Source organism: Pogona vitticeps, chromosome 4 (assembly GCF_051106095.1).
Source record: "Pogona vitticeps strain Pit_001003342236 chromosome 4, PviZW2.1, whole genome shotgun sequence".
NCBI lineage: Eukaryota > Metazoa > Chordata > Lepidosauria > Squamata > Agamidae > Pogona > Pogona vitticeps.
The window spans coordinates 239412103-239434449 of record NC_135786.1 but is presented as its reverse complement, the minus strand read 5'-3'; the positions used below and the strand labels follow the sequence as shown (position 1 = coordinate 239434449).

The window sequence follows — 22347 nt, the reverse complement described above, 5'->3', positions numbered from 1 at the left end:
AAACCAAAAAGGATGTGTGTCTGTTTCAGAGTTAGAGAAGGTGGACACCTACAGAAAGGAACGGTCCGAGCTCCCCCACCCCCAGGCAACATTGAGGACCGTTTTTTTAAAATGTTGCTGAACAAGATCACAAAAGTCAGCTTCTTTCCTGGGAAGGGCAGAACGGTCTGGAAACTGACTTGGTCAGAAAGAACACACGTACACACGCACACGCACACGCACACACCGTACTCCCCCCCCCAAAGGGGCACTTGCCCCGCTTGTTTGAAGGACTCCGAAGCAGCCCGTGAGCCACCCACCCGTCCCTGGCACCTGGGCCCCAGCACCTGTCACCTGAGCAAGATCCGTCCATTTTCAAAGGATGCTAGATCATCTTTCTTGTCTCTGGTCTGATGGGAGCTCAAGGGCTGAGGAAGGTTGTAGGGAAGCTCAGGGGATTTGAGGTGTGCCTCCTTTCCCCAACCCCACCCCGCCGTCCCACCAAACGAGGGACACCTTGGGACAGTCCTCAAGGCGGTTTGCAGGCCGCTCGCTTTCAACAGACCCCTGACGAAGCTTCAAGGCGAAGACCACGTCCACCCTCTCCCCACTCGGATGGGTCACGGCCCCTGCAATGATGAGCCTCTTCCCGGTGGCAGCCATCAGTTGGCTTTCTGCCAAAATCTGCACCCCTCAGGTGCCCAGAATATGGCCAGTGATGCACTGGGGCATGTTCACTGCGCAACATCCATGGGTCCCACACCACGCTTGGCAAAACAAGTTAACAGGAGAGCTTTTTGAACAGACGTACGTCTTTTTGTGGACGTTCATGTGAGGAAAATGATCAGGTGGACCACGGTCGACTTCCCAGTGCCACCAGGACTTCCATGAGCTTCTCTCTGCTCTGGGCCCATTGCCAGACGAAGCCCACCCTCGGCCCCCTTGGAGGACTCTTTCCCCCTGCAGTGGCGGGCTTCGTCCTGGCAGCAGCCATCCGCTGGCCTTCTGCTGGAATTGGGGGGCCCCTCTCAGGTGCCCAGAAGACTCGGGCCTGCATTGCGAAAGGAGGCAGAGTTTCCTGCCTCATCTTTCCTCACAAACAGAGCGGAGACCTGGGGGTGGTTCTCAGCAAACATTCAAGGCTACACGAGAGACAGTTAAATGGGCACGCATGCATTTAAGTAACAAAATAGGTGCACAAGACTCAAGGTTAATTTACACAGACCAACACATCCCATGCAGAACTGTGACCTGGGAGAGGGAGCCTCAAATACCGCTCCCCCTTCAGATCTAGCTGTCTAGCCAACTTCACAGGGAGGCCGCTCTGTTTCCATAGTGACCGGCGCTATGGCAACCCCATCACTGAAGGATGGACCGGTTTTCTCTGCTGTTCTGCTGGCTGATAAACAGAGAAGATCCAGATTTCCTCTTCTGGTCCACAGAAGGGACATGATAGCAACCTCTCTCTCTCTCTCTCTCTCTCTCTCTCTCTCTCTCTCTCTCTCTCTCTCTCTCTCTCTCTCTCTCACACACACACACACACACACACACACACACACACACACACACACACACACACACACACACACACACACACACACACACACCGTGGGGGACGGAAACGACAGAACCTCACGGAACGACAGCTCCCTTGGGAGCAAGAAGGGAAGGCCTCCAGCCTGTGCGGAACATGCACAAAGGCCTGAATCGGTTCAGTAGCTCAGCAGTGTCAGCTCTGCTTTGGAATTTCTGTTTTTTTCCCCCCAAACTGGATCTTGGAATTCTGTTCTAGTAAACATGGAGACATGTGATGCATTTGTGAAGACAACGCCTCTGAGCATAGAAAGACTGCCTTCCTCTTGACGGTGAGTCAGAACAGCCTGTTCCTCTGCCTCTGGTGAGAGGGTCTTTTCACACAAAATTATGAACTCTCTGTACAGAAAACCCAGACAGTTTGCAAGACACCGGGCAAAACAGACGCAGCATTTGTTACACATAAAAAACGCCAGGCCCTTGACGACTCTCAAAGCATCACGCAAGGGAGTCCTTCCTGTGGACAAATGCCACAGTGTGTGGAGCCGCTGTGAACAGGAAAGGCCTGCAAGTGGCCAGAATCCATTCATTCAGTCACTAACTAAGAGGCGAAAAGAAAGGTCACGAGTGAAAGGGACTTCAACGAACTTTTGGAAAGATCCTGGCTGGGGATTCTGGGAGTCGTAGTCCAAAGGCATAACTTCTCCAAGCTCTGTTACAGCACAGTGCAGTCCCTGGATGTAGCGAGGGACAAAGAAATGGGAAGGGTTCGAGATTGTAAATACATCCATTCAACCATCAGGCGAGGTGGAGACTGCAGCCGGCAGATCCAAGGAAGTCTGAGACTTACGAGAAGGGCCACCGTGAAGGAACGAGAAGGGATCCTCGAGTGTCAGGAGGTGCCCCTGGAGACCAAGACCAAGATCATCCACACCCTTGTATTCCCAATCATCATGTCTGGGTGTGAAAGCTGAACAGCAGAGAAAACTGACTAGGTGAGAAAATGATTCGTGTTTTTGTTTTTTGTTTTTAAATGTGGTGCGAGAGGAGAGCTTTGTGGATAGCCTGGATTGCTAGAGAGATAAACAAGTGGGTCCCAGATCAAAATAAGGCCCGAAGGATCTCTGGAGGCAAAAATTTGGCAAAACCGAAGCTGTCCTGCTTTCGGGCACGTCCTGAGAAGGCAGGATTCTCTGGAAAAGACAGAATAATGCTGGGAAAGGCGGAAGGCAGCAGGAAAAGAGGAAGACCCAATACGAGATGGACAGACTCTCTCAAGGAAGCCACAGGCTTGAGTTTTCAAGAGCTGAGAAGGCTCTTGAGGACGGGGCCTTTTGGAGATCGCTCCTTCGTAGGGTGGCCGTAAGTCGGCCTTGAGAGCACATAACAGCGACACAACAAGCCAAGCCTGAATTCACTTTAGATGCTAACATATCTATAAGAAGCAAGGAACAGACGAAAAGAACTATGTTCCCCCGCCTGCCCGCCCCCCCCAAACCCTCGGAGCTGTCAACTCCTGCCACTCATGCTGACCTGGATTCTTTCCTTCTGGTAAGCCTTCCCCCAGTTCTTCTCCCAAAGTGCCGGGGCAGCCAAAGGAGGCCCCCCTCCCGCTCGTACCTCCAGAACGCCCACCTCCTCCACGCAGCCCCACCTGAGGAGTCCCAGTGCCCCCCAGTTTCCCTCTCAGCCGCTGGAGGCCGCGAGGGACGGCTTCTCTCCCTCTCCCTCGGGTCAGCAGACCGTGGGCCATTAAGAATGGGCAGACCTTGGATTGAACTCCTATGGACGTGCCCACGCACAAGGCCAGTCCTTCCTCCGAGGGAGAAATGCCCCCGCCCGGAGGAATGAATACATGTATGTATGTTTTCTTGCACCACCGTGAGTGACTTGCATATATATGTGTGTGTGTGTCTGTGTGTGTGCGTGCACACACACACACACACACACGCGCGCACACATGCAAGTCACTCACAGTGGTGCAAAAAACATACACACATGGACAAGATATATATGTCTCCAGCAATGTCTCTCCAGAACTCAGTTAGCCTTAGCGTTATTGCTCTTTCTTTGGGGTTGCTACAAGAGTACAGCTCTTTAGAGGTGGCTCAAAAAGAGCAGCGCTAAAATATTCTAGGGAATCCCAATTCAAATCCTCACGAAGGCCTTAAGCTTCCTGGGCCAGCCCCTCCTCCTTTCCGTGACCCGCCTCACAGGCCTGCTGGGGGGGATAAAACGGGGAGGAAAAATGAGAGACAGATGCCCTGCCTTACCCCTTGCGGTGAAGGATGAGTGAGAAATACGCTAATAAAAAGATCACAGTCAATCACCACGGGGCATCTAAATCCCAGTTAAGGGAGACAGAGAGAGAGAGAGATGCACATTACACACTTGCACACTGAGAGCCCTGGGTTTAATTGGAGGGCTAATCCATGGGAGCACGGCTGTTTTAGGAGATCTGCTTTGCTTTGGGTGCCTGCCTTGAGCAGGGGGTTGGACTGGATGGCCTTGCAGGCCCCTTCCAACTTCATTTTTCTGTGATTTCTATGATTCTGTTCCATGTCAGAACTCAGCCAGGTAGACTGGCAGGTTCATCCGCTTCCATGACCATGATGTGTCGTAGAAGTCGTGCCACACGCCTCCCCCCACGTGTCGTGTATAGAGGCTCACAGAACCCCCTTGTTTCTAGTAGCCCACTGGCCTGCTTATTTATTCCGTGCCACCTAAATAAATTGGAAGGGTGGCTTTTAACTCTTTGGAAGCCATTTGTGCGTAGTACTGGGAATTCCAGGATCACACCGTCTCCTGCAAACACGGCCTCTATACACATGGAGAAGCCAGCCTGTCATTCACTAGGTGAACATGGGAGCCCACGTTTAATGACTCACAAGCACATTTGAACCCCCTCCCCGCCCTTCATGCTACGAACCAGAACAGAAAATGGTGACTGGCCACCTTTCTATTGCAATTGCGTTGCTGGATTTTCCTATCCAACCTTCCAGGTTCTGAAGAGAAGCCCCCACCCACCCACCCACCCAGCAGCAAAAACGGTAAAAGGCTCCAGAGACAATCATGCCAGCCCAACCCGAATGAGGGGCCCTTGCGGGTCTCTGTGGGCTGCCAGAGGGATCCGAAGCCATCCCAGAGACTCTGAGGGTGGGGAGGGAGGACAATCAAACTACAGGCTTCCCTTGCAGAAGAAAAGGATGGGGGTTCTCCCCTGTGAGAAAAGTCACAAGGGGGGGCCCTCCTTTCCTGCCGGGTGCTCATCAAAATTGAACATTTCTCCCGCCCCCTCCAAAAAAATCATCAAAATGTTTCTAAAAGGAGGGCCTCCCCAATGAACGGATTGAATCAGGGCTTGGCCAATTTTGATCCGGCTTCTCTGTCTTGGGTTGATGGAGAGATTACAACCCATCACTCAGGGAACAGCCCCCCTTCCTCCTTCTTTTTCCCCCCTCCCCATTGGGAGGTTCTGGGCTCCCTTCATAGTCTCGCCCTCACTCAGAAGGGGAGGGAGCTTGAAAGACTGGGAGGGAGGGGGGAGGGAGGAAGCCTTCCTGCGCCTGCCACCCCCCCCCTTGTCTGGGTGGGAGCCGGGTGGCCGATGCGCTAGCCAGGAAATTGGCAGAAGCCCAAACGGGCAAACACCCCTGAGCCCAGGCGATCGATTATTGGGGGGGTGTGTGCAGAAGGAACGGCTTCGGCTCCCTGGAAGTGCCCAGGAACACACACACACACACACACACACACACACACACACACACACACACACACACACACACACACACACACACACACACACACACACACACCTTTCCGAGATGCTCAGCCCCACTGCAGCCCCTTCGAAGCAAAGCACCGCCGCGCCGTTCTACCAGGGCTGGCCCCCCCCGGGTGCCCAGAGGGCACCTTTGCCAAGAGGCTGCGGGGATCCGGTTCAGACGAGAAGCGGGCACGGGCACGGGGCGGGCGCAGCGGCAGGGTGGGCGGCAGAGAAGTCCTGGAGGCAGCAGGGCGAGAACCTCCGGTGCCCAGCCTTCCGTGCCAGGGATGGAGCGACGGGGCGCACACACAGACACACACACACACACACACACACAACCCCCCCGTTTTTGGGCCCGCTTAGAGCCGCCGCTCCCCCCGGCTCGATGTCACCGCCGGGGGGGGGAAGGGGGGCACCTGCTGGCACCGTGGCGGCGGCTCCGCGCGTCTGGGTCCCCCCTGCTCGGCTGGCAGCCAGACCCCCCGAGGGCGAATCCGTGCCCGCCAGCCTTCCTCGGGAGCAGCGGGCGCGGATGGCCCGGAATCTCCCCCTCCAAGCGGTGCCCTCCCGAGGAACCCCACCCGCTCACCCCACCCCCCCGCACCGTCGCCCCCCTTTTCCTCGCCCTGTAGAAAGAAGGAGCCCCGACGCCCTACCTGGGGGTCGCCGCCGCCGCCGCCATGAGATCCCGGGGGGAGCCGTCGCGACCGCCGCCGCAGCCGGGCCCCCCCCAGCCCGCGCCTCCTCCTCCTCCTCCTCCTCCGGCCCCCCCCTCGCGTACGGCTTCCTTCTTGAAGAGGGCGTAGAAGATGTAGACCAGCAGGGAGTAGAAGGCGTACATTCGGGGGGGGGGGCAGGCGGGCGCCGGCCCCCCCCCGGGGGGGTCTCCCGCGCCGCTCTGCAGCCCCGACGGCGGCGTGCAAGAGGGGACCGGGTGGGGGTCCCGGCTCACCCCCTACCCGCACCCGCCGCCGCCTGCCGGGCTGCTCCCCGCGCGCATCCTCCGCCGAGAGCAACCAGACAGCCAGCCGGCCCGCCGGCCCCTCCGCGTCCGCGAACCCTGCGCGCCGCCGCGCCCGCCCCGCCTCCGCGCCCCGCCTGGCCGGGCAGCCGCCGAGGGCCAGCCCCGCGCAAGCCGGCCCCCCGGGAGTGAGCGTTGCCCGCTGCCCCCTTGGGCCGTCCGAAGATGGGCAGGTGGGGGGGAGGGGAGCCAGCGCGGGACCCCCCCTCCCGCGCCTACCCCCCCACCCCCACCCAAAAGAAGCCTTTTCCTTCAGAGAAGGGAGGCGCAGCCCCTGCCTGGCTCGTCAAGGGAGGCCTTAGGGCCACGTGGAAGGGAGTTCCGCTGGCAAACGATGCCATGGGGGCAAGGTCTTCTTCCTTGCCCGTCGGTAAAGGATGGATCCGGCTTCGGAAGGGCAGGCAAGGAACGGGAGGCCTCCCTGTGGACTGGAGTGAAGGCCCTCTGCCCCCTAGTATTCCACGGGCAGATATGACCACTTACTGGGGGGGCGGGGGGGGGGAGACTCTTTCCAAATCCATATCTAGAGGATAGCTCTGTAAATCCCCTGGACCACCAGAAAGACAAGCAGGTGGGGGCTAGAATTGAGGTTGTTGTGCTTTGATCCCTTCCTATCAGAAGCTGAGACTCGCTGGGAAAAGGCAATAATGTTTGGAAAAGTGGAAGGCAGCAGGAGAAGAGGAAGGCCAAATAGGAGATGGATGCACTCTATCAAGGAAGCCACAACCTTAAATTTGCAAGAGCTGTTAACCGCAAGGCCTGCCTGAGACCATCCACTCACCGGACTTGAGGGCACGCCCTGAGAGGCTGCCTCTTTCTGGATGCAAATGGGAATTTTTTTCCCCCTGCTTTCAGGTCAAACACAATGTTTTGTGTCTCGCCTTTCTGTGCCAAACAAAGGGCGCCTCGGCCATGCTTTGTGCAGGAGCTGCTCTGCCCCTTCTCGGGACAAAAGCCGGCCTTTCAGGTCACGTACCTGACCGGGTTCAAATTGCAAAAACAGCCTCCCAAGGAGAAACCGGAGTAGGTCAAACAAGAGACGGGCACCTCCGGGAAATGCCCGGTGAGTTTTGCAACCCCGGCACTATCGGACTCCCCAAGAAGACGAAGGACGAGGAGGACCCTGCCCGTGCAGGGCGCTTTCCCAGTCCCCCAGGGAGCGGTGCCAAAGTATAGATGGGGAACAAGGCTCCCCTTGTGTGCTCCTCTTGGCCCTCCCTGGCAGAGAAGAGGCGAGGGCCAGAACCACCACCACCACCGCCTCCGCCGCAGGCAGACCCTGGGCACAAAAGGGGCGCTCAGCTGCATCAAACTCTTTGGGAGGGAGGGCTCAGGGTGGAAGGAGCAGAGTTTAGACTGAGAATGAAGGTTGGGGGTGGGGGGGGGGGACAGAGGCTTCCCCTGCCAGCCCCTCCTGCCTGCAGCAGGTTGGGGGCTCTGCTCATCCTTTAAAAACCAGGGGGCAAAAAGAGAGTCAGAAGCCCCGAGGCGTGGGGATATATACGCCAGGCACCAACAGCCCCCCCCCCCCACGGACACACATCCCATTCGATCTGGTTCTGGAAGCGAAGCAGAGCCTGGCCGGGTGTGAGGGGGGGGGGATGCTTCGGGCCTCCCCGGCAGGCTGTCTGCCTTTGCCCAGTGCCCCCCTGGCGGGCCCAAAGGAGACACTCTGGCTGCTGGGTGCCAGGAGGGGGCAGAAAGAGGGGAGGATGCCATGGGGGGGGTGGGGGAGAGGGGCTTTAGGCAGGCCAGCCACCCCTGGGCGAAGAGAAAGGGCCTGGGCCGAGCTGGCAGGGGCCTCGTTGCCCTCGACTGGATCAAAGTGAGGAGACGCCGAGCAGCCAGACCTGGCTTTCTGTGCCCCACGAGAGCAGGACGACACGGAGTTCCAAAACCCGGCGTAGACAGATGCCAGGCCTGCGGTTCCTGTGGCCAAGGGGAGTGACGTGGCGGCAGGGCCCCCCATCTTCAACCCGCCGGCTTCTCCAGTTCCTGGACTGACCCCATGGAGACCACAGGAAACAGCAGATCGCCTCACACACACCCCCGGACCCCATGGAGGCCCCCAAAGGAGCACCATAGGTGGCCACCGGAGGGACTGGGGCTGCCAGGGCAGGGGTGACCAGCTGGCACTCTGTGTGTGTGTGTGTGTGTCGTGTGCCATCAAGGTGGGACCGACTTGCAGCGACCTGAATAGGGTGTGGCCACGTGAGGATTCGAACCCTGTCCTCCAGAACCCCAAGTCCATCACTCTATCCACCACACCACTGTGGGGGATCAGCCGGCCCTGTAAACCCTCCTGAAAGGTGGGTGTGGGTGGTTCAGGGCTGTGCTGAGGACCCAACCCCACCGACAGACCGGGGGGCATGGATCAAAACTCGGGGCCAGAAACTCAGGTTCAGACAGAGAGTGGACTCAGTGGGGGTGGGGGGGGCTGGTGAAGCCGACTCTTCAGCCCCCCCTAATGAACTGGCAGGATGGGGTGCCCAACCCCAATAAAATCTGGTCCCGGTACCTCTGGGAAGTCTGGACGGACGAGAGACTCCCCACGGTGCCCAACTTGGGCAGGGTGGCAGCGCCCACACCTGGGGGAGCCTTTTTGGCCATCAAACAGCCCCAGGAAATAATTGCCGCCCCCCCCAGCCCATCAAAGTCCTCCGCCCCTTTCATAAGGCACCGATGACTCTTTTTAAAGGCACTTATTTTTTTCCCACAGAGCAGGAAAAGAGCCATCCAGACACGATCCCCCTCCGCACCCCCCCCCACCACCACAAAAGGAAGTCCTCCCACATCACCTGCCCAGGCACCTCTCAAGGCGCTGGGGGCATCCGCCCCACAAAACCCAGGAAGCAGCGAGGGTCCATCAGAAAAATGCCAAAACCAACGGACAAGGCAAGAGGTTTGGAGCAGAGCATCTACCGACCAAGACACACGGCGATATGGAGACGCTTTCAAGACACCTCAGCTCTTTTGTTTTTATAAGACTAGAGGTTACACAAAGCTGGGGCATGGAATGGGGGAGTGGGGCGGGGAGGAAGCAGGGAAAAAGTAAATTCACCTTCAAATCATCACATCTACCCAGCAGAGTCTTAAGACTGAGTCAGGGGAGGACGTACCAATTTAGGTCTCCGTTTTCAGAGTGGTGGCTGCCTTGGTCTGTGCAAGCTTTTCAACAGGAAATACAAAACAAAAGCAAGCGAGAGAGAGAGAGAGAGAAAGAGAGAAGACATAATGGTGCTTGAAAGACGACGAACGAACGGCTATATTTCAACGTAAGCTGTCGTGGAAGGTTACCTGCTTCTTCAGACACAGGGAGAACCACTGTCCACATCTTCAGACATACTGTAGGTCTAGAAAAGTGGACCACGTTCCACGGAAGCTCACATGAAACTATAGCAAGTTAGTCTTTCCAGCGCCATCGTGTCCTTTTTCTGCTTTCGGGCGTAGGGGTACACACACGTACACGTGTCTCAGCAAAGCATGAGGCTAATTTTGGAAGGGGCATTTGGTACAAAAAATGTCAACAGAAGCTGACCCGAGCAGAGTCACACTCCAAAGACTGAAGTCTCCTCTCCGGAGATGGCAGGACAAAGAGGTATTTTCCACCCCAGTCCTATGATGGAGGCTACTGTCAAATGTCTCGCTTAGGGACAGGCAGGCCCGCCAGGGTGCCCAGCATGCAAGGCTCCATGCCGCCTGCCCCCCTTTTCTTTGCACCCTTTTCCATGGGCATCCATAGGGGGCGTGGCACTCCCTGCATGATGCTCACAGGATGCTCTGGCACCCGGGGCCTCGGCAAGGGGCCGACGTGGGCAGCGAAGACGGACAAGGTCGGCGGGCAGATGCCTCTTCAGGTCCCCAGGACCGTTTCCTGCTGGCGCTTCTGCCTCTTCCTGCCACGCTGAGTTTTGGTTTCCTGTACACAGGAAAGAACAGGCGAGCCAGAATGAGACCCAGCACACGGCCAATCCCACCAGATGCCATGCTAAGTACCCCGTGCCCATTCTCCAGCGATCCCTGCCCCACAGAAGAAATGGGGGGAACCGAAGCATTTACAAGGAAGCGGACTACAGAGTTGGTTTGAAACCAGGTCTTTCCAGGCCACCTTTATTCTGCTCAATTTAAGTGGGCGTCTGATCTGGAAAACCTTGGCGTTGCCTTCCCTCACCTCGTTAAGGAGGTAAAGCCCACTCATAGAATAACGGAAGGAGCGTACAAGACCATTGAGTTCCAACCCCTTGCTCAAGGCAGGAATCCAAACCAAGGTAGATCCAACAGAGGGTTGGTCCATTTTCTCTTGAAGGCCTCCGGCGCTGAAGCCCTCCCCACCTCCCCATGAGGTCATGGGTTCCCTCCTTGTACTACTCTAACAGTCAGGAAGTTTTTCCCTGCTATTCAGCCGAAACCTGGCTGGCTGTGGCTTGAGCCCCTTGTTGCGTGTCTTGCTTGCGCTCTGGGATGAGTGAGAACAGATCCTGCCCCTCTTGTGCATGACAGCCTTCCGAGTCTTTGAAAAGCGCTACCCCATCTCCCCTCCTCCCAACCTTCTCTTCTCAAGGCTAAGCGTGTCCACTCCTTTCCGTCCTCACCTTGCATGGATGTTTCTTGACACGGAAGAACTCGCTCATCTTCTGCTGCCTGGGGCTGCTCCGGATCACGGGGACCGGCCCCTGGGGCTGGGCGCGCTTCAGGCGGGTCTCCCGCCACTTCTCCATCCGACGCCGAACCCGGGTCTCACTGCGGGACAAAGGACTGGAGTCAAGAGTCTCTCTCTGCCCACGTGGCAGAACCGGAGGCTGGCGCAAGTGGAGCCGGCCCTTTTCTTTCATCACCCGTGGAGATGAAAGAAAAGGGACGGCCATTCGTGGGATCCTACGAGGCTCTCAGCAAAAACCCGCCTTGTCCTGTTCCGTGGGTGGGACGGAAATGGTCCCAAAAACCTTCTGGAGATACCCATGTGCTCAAAAGTTATAAGAGCCCCCCCCCGAGAGAGAGCGAGTGTCCTGCCCCACCCCAGCCTTTGGACTCTTGGACGTTGGCCCCCGCCTCTCAGGAAGGTGATCTGACCTCCTCCTTAGGCCAAACCTGCCGTGCTCAAGGGGCCAGAAGAACCCCACGGGGTCCCATTCGCCTGCCTTTGGTCCCCCTCTCCCCAAGGGGGCTGCCTCCGGGGATACTGGACTACAGCTCCCATTGTCCACCCCCCACCTAACAGCCCCTTGGCCCGGTTCTTCTCTCTTTTAGCCAGACCTACTTCACAGGACTGTTGTTTGTAGAACAATGGCAGGGGTAGAGCTGTCGCTAACAAGTTAATAATACTAACGGTAACAAGAAGAAGAAGATAGTAAGTGTAGCAATAAAGGTCGTTGTCAACATAAGGCAAACTTGACCGGTGGGTCTGGGCAAGAAAAGGACGGTGCCTCGTACACAGCCTTCCTGGTGCGGGAACGCTCTTAGGCCAGCACTTGGAAAAGTTACTTTTTTGGTCGTGCCAGAAGGAGCCCCAGAAGCGACTCTTTCGAGGGCCAAGCCGGCCAGTCCGAGCAGGGCAGGTGTCTGGCCAAAGCACCAGCACTCACTTCATGTGCTTCTCGTGAGCAAGGAACTGCACCAGCTTCTCCTCGTCGGGCTCCCGCCACTCCAGGAGGACCTGGCTCGGCTCGGCCACCTCCGGCTGCAGGAAGAGTCGGCGGGTCTCCTCCAGCCGCCAGTTGGCGGGCGAGGGGTATTTCTGCACAGAAGGGGATGCCAGGGTTCAGCCGGCGGAAGGGGCAGGGATCCAGCCTTCGCCCTCACCCCATATGCTACCCCCTAGCCCCCCCCAAGGCCAAGCCCCGCCAGTTTGCAAGAGAGGACTCCCTTCTTCTCCCCTAGGGAGCTGCAAGTTATGGGGAGTGAAGGAGAGGGGCAGCCAGGGTGGGTTTCAAAAGAAGCGACGAAGCGGGACCAGCCCCAAACACTTCTCCAGCCCCACCGCGCATTTGCACAGCGACCAAGGAGGAGCCAACGTGGTCCGATCCTAGAGGTAGGATCCCAGGCATCCCCGAAGCAGAGGCATCTAAGAGAGGAAAGGGACTCTAGAGGCTATTTAGTCCACCCCCCCTCCTGAGGCTGGAAAACTGAAGCAGCAAAAGCCTCATCATCATACAGACGCCCTCTCTTTCGAAATCTTTAAAGAAGGCGACCCCTCCACCTTCCGAGAAAGTCGAGCAGCTCTCGCTGGGACGGCCCATCTCCAAATGCAGAGCGGGAACCTCCTTGTTCACAAGGAGAGAAAAGGTGCCTTTCTTGACCGGCCAGGACGGACACACATTTTCCCAGCGGCCCCCCCCCCCCGGCACAATGAAGCTGCCAGGCTCTCTCGGCCACAGCTGCACCTCCTGCCGTGAAGGATGGAAGGCCCCCCCGCCCTGCCCTGCTTGGTACCTCTCGGCAGGGGCCCTCCAAGATCCGTTCGATGCTTCCGTGTTCCTGCAGCAGCTTCAGAGCCTTTTTGGGGCCCAGTCCTCGGATCTTGTCACAATAATCACAGCCCAGGAGGATGCAGAGGTCTACAAACTGAAGCATGAGAAAAGGAGGAAGTTTGGAGGAGGAAGGAATCCCCTTCCCGTCTTGGCTCTGCAATGCCACGTTTCCCACGGCTCCACCGGTGGAAACCCAGCGGGGAACTACAAGCTCCCCAAAATCTGTACCCACCCAAAGCGCCACAGCCAATCTTCCCCCACCTCCTGCAACCGTGATGGGGGCGGAGTTTGGGGGGGAAGGAAGGCTGGCTGGAGCTCTAGCAAAGATAGCAGAAGACGCCAAAGTGAAGCAAGGTAACATCGCCGGACGTGACGTGCACATTCGGTCCGAAGGAATGACCTGGATGCTCTCCTCGGAGAGTCCACCAAAAGAGAAGACCAGTGGATCCCGTGGAACGTGGGCACGCTACCTGTCCCCTCTCTCCCACCTCCAAAGATGTGCACAGAAGGCTAACGGAGCAGGCGATCTGCTGATCCTGGCGCACCGTCAGTCTGGGCCTGGCCCAGCCCACCTTTCAGAACCTGGCATTGTCCAGCTGCGCCCTCGCCCAGCCGCTGGAAACACGTCCAAGGCTTACAAGAAAGAAGGCGGCGATGAGGGGGGGAAGGAGGGCAGCCGACTCTGGGGCCGGAGGGGGGACAGAACCAAGGAGGAAGTACTAAGGAAGACGAGAGGGGATTTATGAACGGTGGCCACCTCGTTTTCTTAGCCTTTTCTAGATCATATGAAGAGAGGTTTCCCTTAGCCCAGTCTTTTGCCTGGACGAAGGCGGTTATAATAAAGCTCAATGTAGAAAATTAGATGATCCTGCCCCCCCAACCCACTCGTTGTTCCCCAACACCCCCATACCTGCTCATGAGTCAGGCCCAGCTTCTGCAGAACAGCAGGCAAGGAAATCTCTTCCAGGACACTAGAAAAGACATTCAGTCTCATTATTCAGTCGGGAAAGGAAGGTGCACGTTCCTGCGCACGCCACGTCCCCCAAAGACCAACCGGTTTTTGCTCTTGTGTTCCAGGTCCCAGCCTTGGAACAAGCAAAACCAAGCAGGCTCACCCGTGTTTTGCGTTCAGATGGCGCAGGAGGCGCACGCTCCCAAAGGGCAGGGCATCCAGATCTTCCGTGGCTGTGCACGAGGCGTGCCCGGACTTGACCAAAGCCGCACAGGTAGCTTCCGCCTCTGACGGAGCCTGAGACCCAGACAAAGCAAGGTGGGGGGGGGGAGAGAAAAGCCCTTCCGGGTAGAGGAAGGGCCAAAGGAGACGGCATGCATTTGGAACACGAAAATCTCTCTCTCTCTCTCCTAGACTTGGATTTCCCACTTGGCTGCTCCATAATTTTAGCTCAGTTTTTCTGCTATCCTGGTGCCCTTCTGAGGAGCAGGACTATAAACTCCATCATCCCCAGCCAACATAATCAATAGGGTAATGTGACTTCTTGGAACCTATACCCTCCCTTCCTTCCTCCCTCCCTTCCTCCTTCCTTCCTTCCTTCCTTCCTTCCTTCCTTCCTTCCTTCCTTCCTTCCTTCCTTCCTTCCTTACTTACTTACTTACTTACTTACTTACTTACTTACTTAGTCATCTGCCTACTTACCTACTTGTCTATCTGTGACCCGATAAAGACATTGCCCCTTGGTGCTCTTTTTAATTTAATTTCATTTACTTTTCTCATGGGCCACATGGCTAAGAATCTTTAAAGCAAGCGTGCACACCATCTTGGACGTTGGGCCTAACCTAGCCACCACCTTTCACAAAAACTGCCCTGACAACATAGAAGAAACAGGAGCCTCTGGAACTCCCCGCCCAGCTTCCAATGGCAGAGGGGTGGGGGAGGCCCAGCTGTTACCTGCACGTAGGGCACCCCCAAGCAACTCAAAAGGGTCTCCGAGTCTCGTTTCTGGAGCCACTGGGGAGGATCCTCAGAAGCAGGATCTGAAAGACAGCCGTTCTTAGGAGGCAGGCGCAAACCGCCGGCACAGGCAGGGTCTGGTGCGGGGATTCCCACGGCAGCCGGATCGCATGCTGAGAATTCATGCTCTCCATCGAAAAGGGGGCGAGTACCTTCTGGTTGTGTGGACCACAGGCAGGAATCCTGTGCGCCCTTGCCGGCACCTCCCCTCGCGGTTCCGGCGATGGCGGCCCGTTTGGCTAACTGCAGGAGGAGACAGCCATGGTTATAAAGTGCCTGTCCCTTTCCCAGACCTGGCCCCAGACCTCTCACCCACCCATCACCTCCCTGGTGGTACTCCGAGGCCTCTCATCCTCAGAGTACTGAAGCCACCCCTGCCTCCTGCATCTCCTTCCTGCTACTGTTCCATACGGGAAGCCGGCAGCACTCAAGGGCGTGCCTTTATTTCCCCACCGCAGGAAAAGCTGGCCCTCGTTCGGCCCGTCGGCTCCAACTCCCCCCCCCGCCCGACGGCACCCCAAAGGATTCACTCCTACAAACCACTGCCTGCTTGAGGTCCGGAGGTTTCCCATCGAAGACAAACACGGGCCTGATGCTGTTTTCCAGGAGATGCATCGTCCGGTAAAAGATTCCCTGCAAAGGACTGGGAAAAGTTGGCATGCCATGAGCAGCGGTCGGACAGCTTGGCAACGTTGAGTTTTTGGAAGGCCACAGCACGGATGATGGGAAACGGAGCCTCCCAAAAGCAAGCTCTGGTGGAGAAGAGCAAGAGCATGGGGGGCCAGGGGCCAGGCTGGGCAGAACCGGCCAGAGAGGGAGGCATCCCCCCCCCAGACACACACACACCGGCGTTGGAGGTCTCGCTGATCCCCAACCTGCCTCGCCACTGCAGGAACAGGCCGAGAGTCAGGGGGGATGGATCAGCCTGTCTGTACTGGGGGCAAGGCCCCTCCAGGGCCAACTTTTAGGGCCACGGGTTGACCGCTGGCCTGGGAAAGGGCCACGGCCCTGTGGCAGACCAGCTGCTCCAGCTGCAGAAGGTGCAGAGCTGAGCTCCCAGGGGCCTCTTCAGTCGGAGACGGAAAAGTTCCTTCCCGAAACCCGGAGAGCCAAAGGCTGCCCCACTGGGGTTATCAACCACAAAGCCCGGCAAGGACTCACACGCTAAAAGGGGGAAAGCCACATTCTGGTGTTCCCACAACCTGCTCCCCTGCTGGAAACCCACTAAGGGAAGCAAGTGCACGAGGAAGAAACGGAACGTGACCGCTTTCTGCTTGCATTCCTATCACCACCTTCCTCCAGAGAACTCAAAGCAGGGAACTTGCTAAGCAGCAAATCCTATTCTTCTCACAACAATCCTGCGAGGCTGGTTAGTCTGGCCGAGAGTGAGTTCCCCCGCAAGGCCAGCGGAGAGGGTTACGTGGCTCACTGGGCATTTGAACCCAGGTCTTCCGACTGTCACCGTGACCCCACGCCAGGGTCCTCTTCCCCTTCCCCTCCCCCCTTGCAGAGGCTTACCCAATATTTTGCCCATGGCGGTTGATGATCTTCGGCATTGCCGTCCGGAACTGGTAAATGGCCACCGAGGCATCTAAAGCCACCACCTGGCCTGTCGGGAGAAAGAGGGGAGAAAAGAGGGCCCTCTGGTGATTTCCTCCCCAGGACAGCCCCCCCCCCCCAGTCTGAGGCTGCCCCACTTCCTCTGGGGTGGAAACGCGCAGGGCCTTGAGGAGGCAGAATGGGGAGGAGCAGGGAAGCCTTTGTTTCAAAGGTCTTCCAGGAAAACAAACAAACCCTCCTTAGCGAGTGAGCTCCAAAATAGAATTTCTTACTCGGTAGCAAAAACAGCAAAAACAAAATGACAAACACAAACACGGTGACATCTTAAAGCCTAAGGGGTTTATTTCAGGGAGAGCTTTACAGTAAGACTTGCTGAAACAGGCAATCATCTTGAGGGCGAATGTGCAAGACCTCCCCGCCCCAGAAAGGGGGACCCCTTTGCAAGACCTCCGCACCCCACCCGGAGCACAGCGTCTTGCAAGAGGCGACCGATCGCGGGGTGGGGGCGGTGGGGGTGGGGGGGGGGTCTCACCGCGGTAGCGCTCCAGCGGGACGGAGCTGACGGCCTCGGGCGCCTCGGCCCTGATCAGGTCGGCCAGCCGCTGGATCCCCATGGCCGGTGGCGGCGGCGACGGCGGCGGCGGGGAGGAGCGCGGCGGGAGCACGCACCGGGCGGACAGGCGGGGCCCTCGGAACTGCCCGCCCCGGGAAGGCAGGCGTCGCTTTCGCCCGCCCCCGGGGCTCAGCGCAGGCAGGCCAGAGTGCCTCTGGGCAGGTGCAAAGGGCTCCTTGCTCCCGCTCCCTCACGCCGGGCAACATCCACACCTGGACCGGCGTTTGGGTTGATGCTCGTCAGGATCCGCACTCAGCACCCAGGGCGGCTGCGAAGGGGGTTAAGCCGCCGGGCATCCCTGCAACGGCGGAGGAGGAGGGAGGAGGAGGGAGGAGGACGAGGAGGAGGAGGGCCTCCCCCCAAAACAATCGGGGAGGGGGGGTGCAGGCGCTCCCCGGGGCCCTCCCCCGACCCGTCCCCAGGCGAGGCCAGCCCCGCGGGATCCGTGAAAGGGGAGCCGGTCTTTTGTAAAGCTCATGGCTCCGGCTGCCTTACAAGAGGGGCCGGCGACAGCCCAGGAGGCGAGGGTGAGAGGGCCCCAGGGGGCTGGGAGTTCGAATCTCACCCCCGCTCGTGCTCTCCCGGGACTACCAAAACCATGTGTCGGGGGGGGAGGGCGACTGATGGGCCTGCTACCTGCCCTGCCACCTGTGCGTAGCCGTGGACAGGCTGCACAGGGGTCCCCAGGTACCTCAGAACGAGAGGCTGGGAACCCCGCCCCCCCCCCCGCCCCCTGTCTGACTCGCACGTCGGAATCGACCGGAGGCGTTCCCAACCCGGGAAAGCGCCGGCTTGCAAGGCTCCGGCGGAGTCCCCCGCTTCCCTTCGGCCGCCAGGGGCCGCTGTGAGACAGCCCTCCCGTCCGCCTAGGCCTAGGAACTCTACGACTCCGCCCCGTGACTCTATGGTTTCCCCCCTTCTCGCGTTAGCCTCTGTGTATGGGACGAATCATACCTCTCTAGTCTATTCCTCTCTATGGTTCCCTCTAGGGCTCTCGGCGCGCCGCTCTAGCCTCTGAAAGCTCGCTGGCGCCGGCTGGGCAGACCGCTGGCTCCTGGGGAAGAGACCGGGCAGGGTAGGGAGCGGAGCTTTGGGGGGGGCGCGAGAAGGGATGCTGGCGCCGCCCCCCTCCCCAAACTACTACCCCCCCGTGCACCCACCAGGAGCAGCCTTCTTTGTTGGGGGGCTCTCCTCCCCTCTTGCCCCGGCGTGGCCCCCCCAGATGACCTCTAGGCTGCCCTTCTCCTCTGAAGGCGCCCCCGACAAGATGGGACCCCCCCTTCGGACCTGCCCTTGTTTGCTGAGCGTGGACTACAAAGCCCAAAATCCCCCTGGCCCCTCCATGGGATTCCCCGGGGCTTTTTCCCTCCCTTCTTTGGGGTTGCAAGGGGCATTTTGTGTGCGTGTGTGTGTGTGTGTGTGTGTGTCTGTGTGTCTGTGTGTGTCTGTGTGTGTAGGGGGGGTTATTAGCCCTCCCAGAGGAGCTGGGGTGGACGTGGGGCCAGCCCAGGTTAGACACATACCCCCCCCACGGCAGCCCCTTTGCTACTTAGGCAGGCTCTCTGGGGATGCAGCCGGAAGGATGCTTGTATGAAGAAAGGGGAGGAAAGGTGCCTGGGTTTTGGGGGGGGGGGGCGTAGGTGACATCTGTTGTGAAAACAGGACCACCAAGAACGCTAGCCGGAGCAAAATCCATTCATTCCAGATGGGTGGCCGGAGGAGAGCTTTACAGATCCCACGGGGGGGGGGGGGGGCGGCAGAAAAGACACCCACCTAGAACCTAGTTTCTAGGTTCTCTAGAAACAAAAATGCCCGAACGGAGGCAAGCACCATCTGGGCACATCACGACGACCCGTTGAGAAGACCCATTTGGGAAAGATAGGTGTGGCTGGAGGCAGTAGGAGAAGAGGAAGGCGGTGGATCAGCCCAGTGAAAGAAGCCACGGCCTTTAGTTTGCAAGACCAGACCTTTGCTGCTAACGACGGACCGGACCTTTCAGAGGGCAGGAATTCATAGCACGGAGGGGACGTGGGAGTGACTTGGTGGCACGTAAACAGAAGAAGGGTGCCCGTGAGCCTAAACCCGGACCCTCCCCATTTCAGCTGCTTTGTTTCTCTCTCCATTCCCGTAGCCTTCTAAAAACAGTCCAGACAAAAAAAAAAAAAAAGCCCGGGTCCTGAAGGATGGGAGCAGACCTCTGTGCGCTTGGTAGACTTTCCCTGTAGGGTGACGGGTAGGGGCCAGCCAGACCAGGTGGACCTTGGTCTGATCCAGCTTAATGGCTGGCCTCCTGATATCCTCAGCCTGGGGCTCAGCCGACAAGTGTGGGGAAGTGACTCTTTCTCCAATTGCTTGCACACCTGCCGGGACCCCCAGGGTGGAAGGAGAGACACGGAGCCAGAACATCATCTGTAAAGCTTCTCTTGTAAATCCACAGCCTCGCAGCTGAGAAGTGGCTTGGGTGTCATCCAGAGAGGAGCTGAGGCTTTGTTTAAAGTGTGTGACCCTTTCCGTGGCTAAGTGGAATCAGACACGTGAGTGTGAGTTGTGGCCGACTCCTACGTAGGACACACACTGCCTTCAAAGCTTGGGAAAGTTATTTTCTGTGCTTGTCTGACGGGGGGGATTCTGGGTTCTGTAGTCCAAAGGTATCAGAATGCCCAAGCCCCAGTTTTTTAATGATTCTGTGCCCTCCCCTCCGCGCCTCCCATCTTGAATTTCTGCTTCCATCAGCAATTAATTGTGCAGAGCAGCTGATGCTCCCTGTAGCCTCTTTGGGGCACAGCAGGGACTAAGGTCTGATCAAAAGCACCTTGCTGGATGAGTCCATGACCAGAATCCGGCTTCACCCTCCAGGCGGCTTTCCCCGGGGTTCCTCCGCAGTGACTCCTCAGGGTAGCCTGCTTTTGAACTTGGAGCGCTTTATCCCTAGAAAACCCAGAGAAGGGTTGCCATCAGTTGGAATCCACTGTGCCTGAGTTGCCGGATTTTTCCTCGTATAAGACTATACTTTTGTCTAAAATGCTTTAGTCTAAAAATTGAGGGTCGTCTTATACAGGGAAGTAAGCTGAGCAGAGAACAAAAACAAGTGGAGGGGGAAAGCAGGGACCAAAGTGATCCGGCAGGGCTTTGATCGCTGCTTTCCCCTCCACTTGCTAAGCCCCACTTAGATTTCTAAGTGGGCGTCTTATACATGGAAAAAGACGGTACATTCCTGGTGTCGAAGCCGGTGATCGGGAATTCGATTCCCCAGAGGTGCCTCCTCGACAGGAGCTGGATTCGAGAATCCAGAGAGTCCCTTCCAGTTCTGCAGTTCTAAGATGATGATGGTGATGATGATCCTTCTCCTGGTCTTCTCTTTCAGACACCGACCTCTGCCCCAATGCCTGGCTGGCCTGGTGAGGTGGCCGGGGTCCTCTCCAGCCTCCTGCTGTGTGTCGTGTGCCTGGGTGCCGCGGTGCAGACCTTCCAGGTAAGGAAGAGGCTGAGTCCCTTGTTTCTCTCCCCCCCCCCCGCTCTGTTTGCTAGGGGCAAGCCTTTCTGCCAGCCCGCCTGCCTTTGCTCGAGGGGTGTTTTTGCTCTCGGACGAGGAGGATGTGGGCCACCTGGCCTAGGAGCGGGTCACCTTCTGGAACCGGAGGAGGCTCACAGGACCTTCTGGAGGGCAGCCACCAAATTGGCTATGGCCACCCAGTGGCTGTTGAAACACTGGGGTGCAGGAAGGGATCGGAGCAGAGAGGGGGCAGCGAAGTTGCTTTCCCACATTCAGTGATAAGAAGGGGCAGGAAGGGTCCCCGTGGTGGAGACACAAGCTTTCAGGAGTGCCGGGAGAGGAGCCAAAAAACAGGGAAGGAAGTTCCCTTGGTCTCACCTGCTCTCAGAGTTCCCTCTGGAAGAGCCTCCTGCCTTTGGGCGCAGCTTGCAAAAGGGAGCAGGAGGGCTTCGGGCATAGCTGGGGGTCTGAAGCCCCCTTCTTCCGAGGCGGCATCGAAAGCCGTACAGCTTGGTGGGAGAGCGTCCGCTTTGCGTGCAGAAGGTCCCGGGTTAAATCAGAATTGCTTTAGTGGAGCTGGTCACAGACGGAATAAACAGAGAAAGCACTAAATAGAGTTAAATGGATGCACCCTTAAAGAAGGCTGACAGGCCGAAACACATAGGGAATAATGACTGTGTGTGTTTTCTGCATCCTGGGACCACAGTTTTCCTCTTTTTTTGGACCTAGGAAGATCAGCTGCAGCTGGGCAGTGTGGCCGGTGAGGGGCTGTCCTGCCTAGTGGGCTGGCCCTGCATGAGGCGGCTTTGTGTGCAGGGGCTGAAGTCGGTGATGACCTGTCCCTCACAGCCTCTTTCTGCTTGCAGATCAACCGAGGGGCCGCCGCGGGGTTCCTCCTCCAGGCCCTGGTGTCTGCGGTGGAAGCTGGCCCGCTCCTGGCCGCCCTCCTCGGCCTCGGCGTGGGATCGGCCGCGTCCCCGGCCCCAGACGTCGCCTGGGTCTCCACCGTGGCCGGGCTGCCCCTGCTGGTCTTCGGCTTCCACTGGCTGCACGGGGACCGCGCCACGGCCAATGCCCTTTTGGGAGGGGTGCTCCTGCTGACCGGAGGCTGGGACTACTTGACGGAGGAAGCCAAAGCCATGGTGGCCCACTCGGTCAACGCCGTGGCCTCCGTCACCATCCTGGTCGCCTCTGTTTTCACCGGGAACCCCTGGGGGATGGCGGGGAGCCTGCTGCTGGGCTTTTCGGGCTTCCTGTCCGGGCGCAAGAGCCCGTGGCCCCTGCTGCTGGCGCCGAGGAAGAGGGAGGTCCTGCGAGGCCTCATGGCTGCGGCCAACTTCACCCTGCAGCGGGCCCTCCAACGGCAGCAGCGAGAACTGGACCAGGGGGGCGGGGAGCCCTTTGCTGGCGTCTCTGACTGATTTGGGGGCAGTGCCCCTAATTTGATCGTGCCGCAGAGGGACGGCTGGGTGGCTGGGGAGTGCAGACAGAAGACCGCCAGAGTTCAGGGGAGGGGGAGAAGGCCCAGCTGGCCCCTCTGCCCTGGAGCCACCGGCGGGGCCCTTCCTGGCCGGGCGCAGGTCCCTGGAGCGCCCCTTTCAGACTCCGGGTGTGTGTTTGGGAGGGGAGGGAGCGAGCTGATCCTGGTGCCGCCAGGCGTTAGCTGGTCAAGAGGACCCCGTACCCCTAAAGGCGCCCTGATGTTTGCGTTCGGGGTGTGCGACAGGAGGAAAAGAAGAGGCCAAGGTGGGCCTGCACCCTGTCTTCGCTGTGGTGCTCCAGTCCCGGCAGGAAGCTCACAGAGAAGGGTGTGTTGTTCCTTCACAGCTGGCAGGATATTTTCTTTCTGAGTCTATTTTAAAGCGAGGTGGGTGGCCACTCTGACACCGGAGAGCAGCGAATGCCATCGTCAAGTGGCATGCCGTGTGAAGATGGACTTCTTTTTA

The 22347-nt window shown here is 58.3% G+C and overlaps 4 protein-coding genes across 7 annotated transcripts in view; 2 read left to right on the top strand and 2 right to left on the bottom strand.

Moving 5' to 3' along the window:
- Window positions 1-5952, bottom strand: part of KIFC2 (kinesin family member C2) — a 32394-nt gene extending 26442 nt beyond the window's left edge. The window contains exon 1 of the mRNA XM_072999617.2: window positions 5935-5952. The gene's annotated coding sequence lies outside the window, so the exon portion shown is untranslated. The remainder of the gene's footprint in view (window positions 1-5934) is intronic.
- Window positions 1-22347, top strand: part of LOC144588734 (uncharacterized) — a 110663-nt gene that overhangs the window by 2232 nt on the left and 86084 nt on the right. The window lies entirely within an intron of this gene.
- On the bottom strand, window positions 9252-17619 carry LOC110090970 (putative flap endonuclease 1 homolog). Of its 2 annotated transcripts, none has more exons than XM_072999654.2 (11): window positions 17600-17619; window positions 16254-16344; window positions 15276-15378; window positions 14888-14978; window positions 14673-14758; window positions 13882-14015; window positions 13677-13737; window positions 12729-12860; window positions 11882-12033; window positions 10892-11039; window positions 9252-10218 (listed from the first exon to the last, which is right to left on the bottom strand). In XM_072999654.2, the coding sequence occupies exons 2-11, from the start codon at window positions 16289-16291 to the stop codon at window positions 10153-10155; spliced, it is 1011 nt and encodes a 336-aa protein (XP_072855755.2). In that variant the 5' UTR covers window positions 16292-16344; window positions 17600-17619; the 3' UTR covers window positions 9252-10152. The 2 variants fall into 2 exon arrangements, with proteins under 2 accessions (XP_072855755.2, XP_020670537.3); XM_020814878.3 differs by lacking the exon at window positions 17600-17619 and adding an exon at window positions 16828-16975.
- On the top strand, window positions 17112-22230 carry TMEM276 (transmembrane protein 276). 3 transcript variants are annotated; one of them, XM_072999656.2, is made up of 3 exons: window positions 17112-17435; window positions 20273-20380; window positions 21268-22230. In XM_072999656.2, the coding sequence occupies exons 1-3, from the start codon at window positions 17385-17387 to the stop codon at window positions 21820-21822; spliced, it is 714 nt and encodes a 237-aa protein (XP_072855757.2). In that variant the 5' UTR covers window positions 17112-17384; the 3' UTR covers window positions 21823-22230. The 3 variants fall into 3 exon arrangements, with proteins under 3 accessions (XP_072855757.2, XP_020670541.3, XP_078248227.1); XM_020814882.3 differs by lacking the exon at window positions 17112-17435 and adding an exon at window positions 17645-17983; XM_078392101.1 differs by lacking the exon at window positions 17112-17435 and adding an exon at window positions 18663-19448.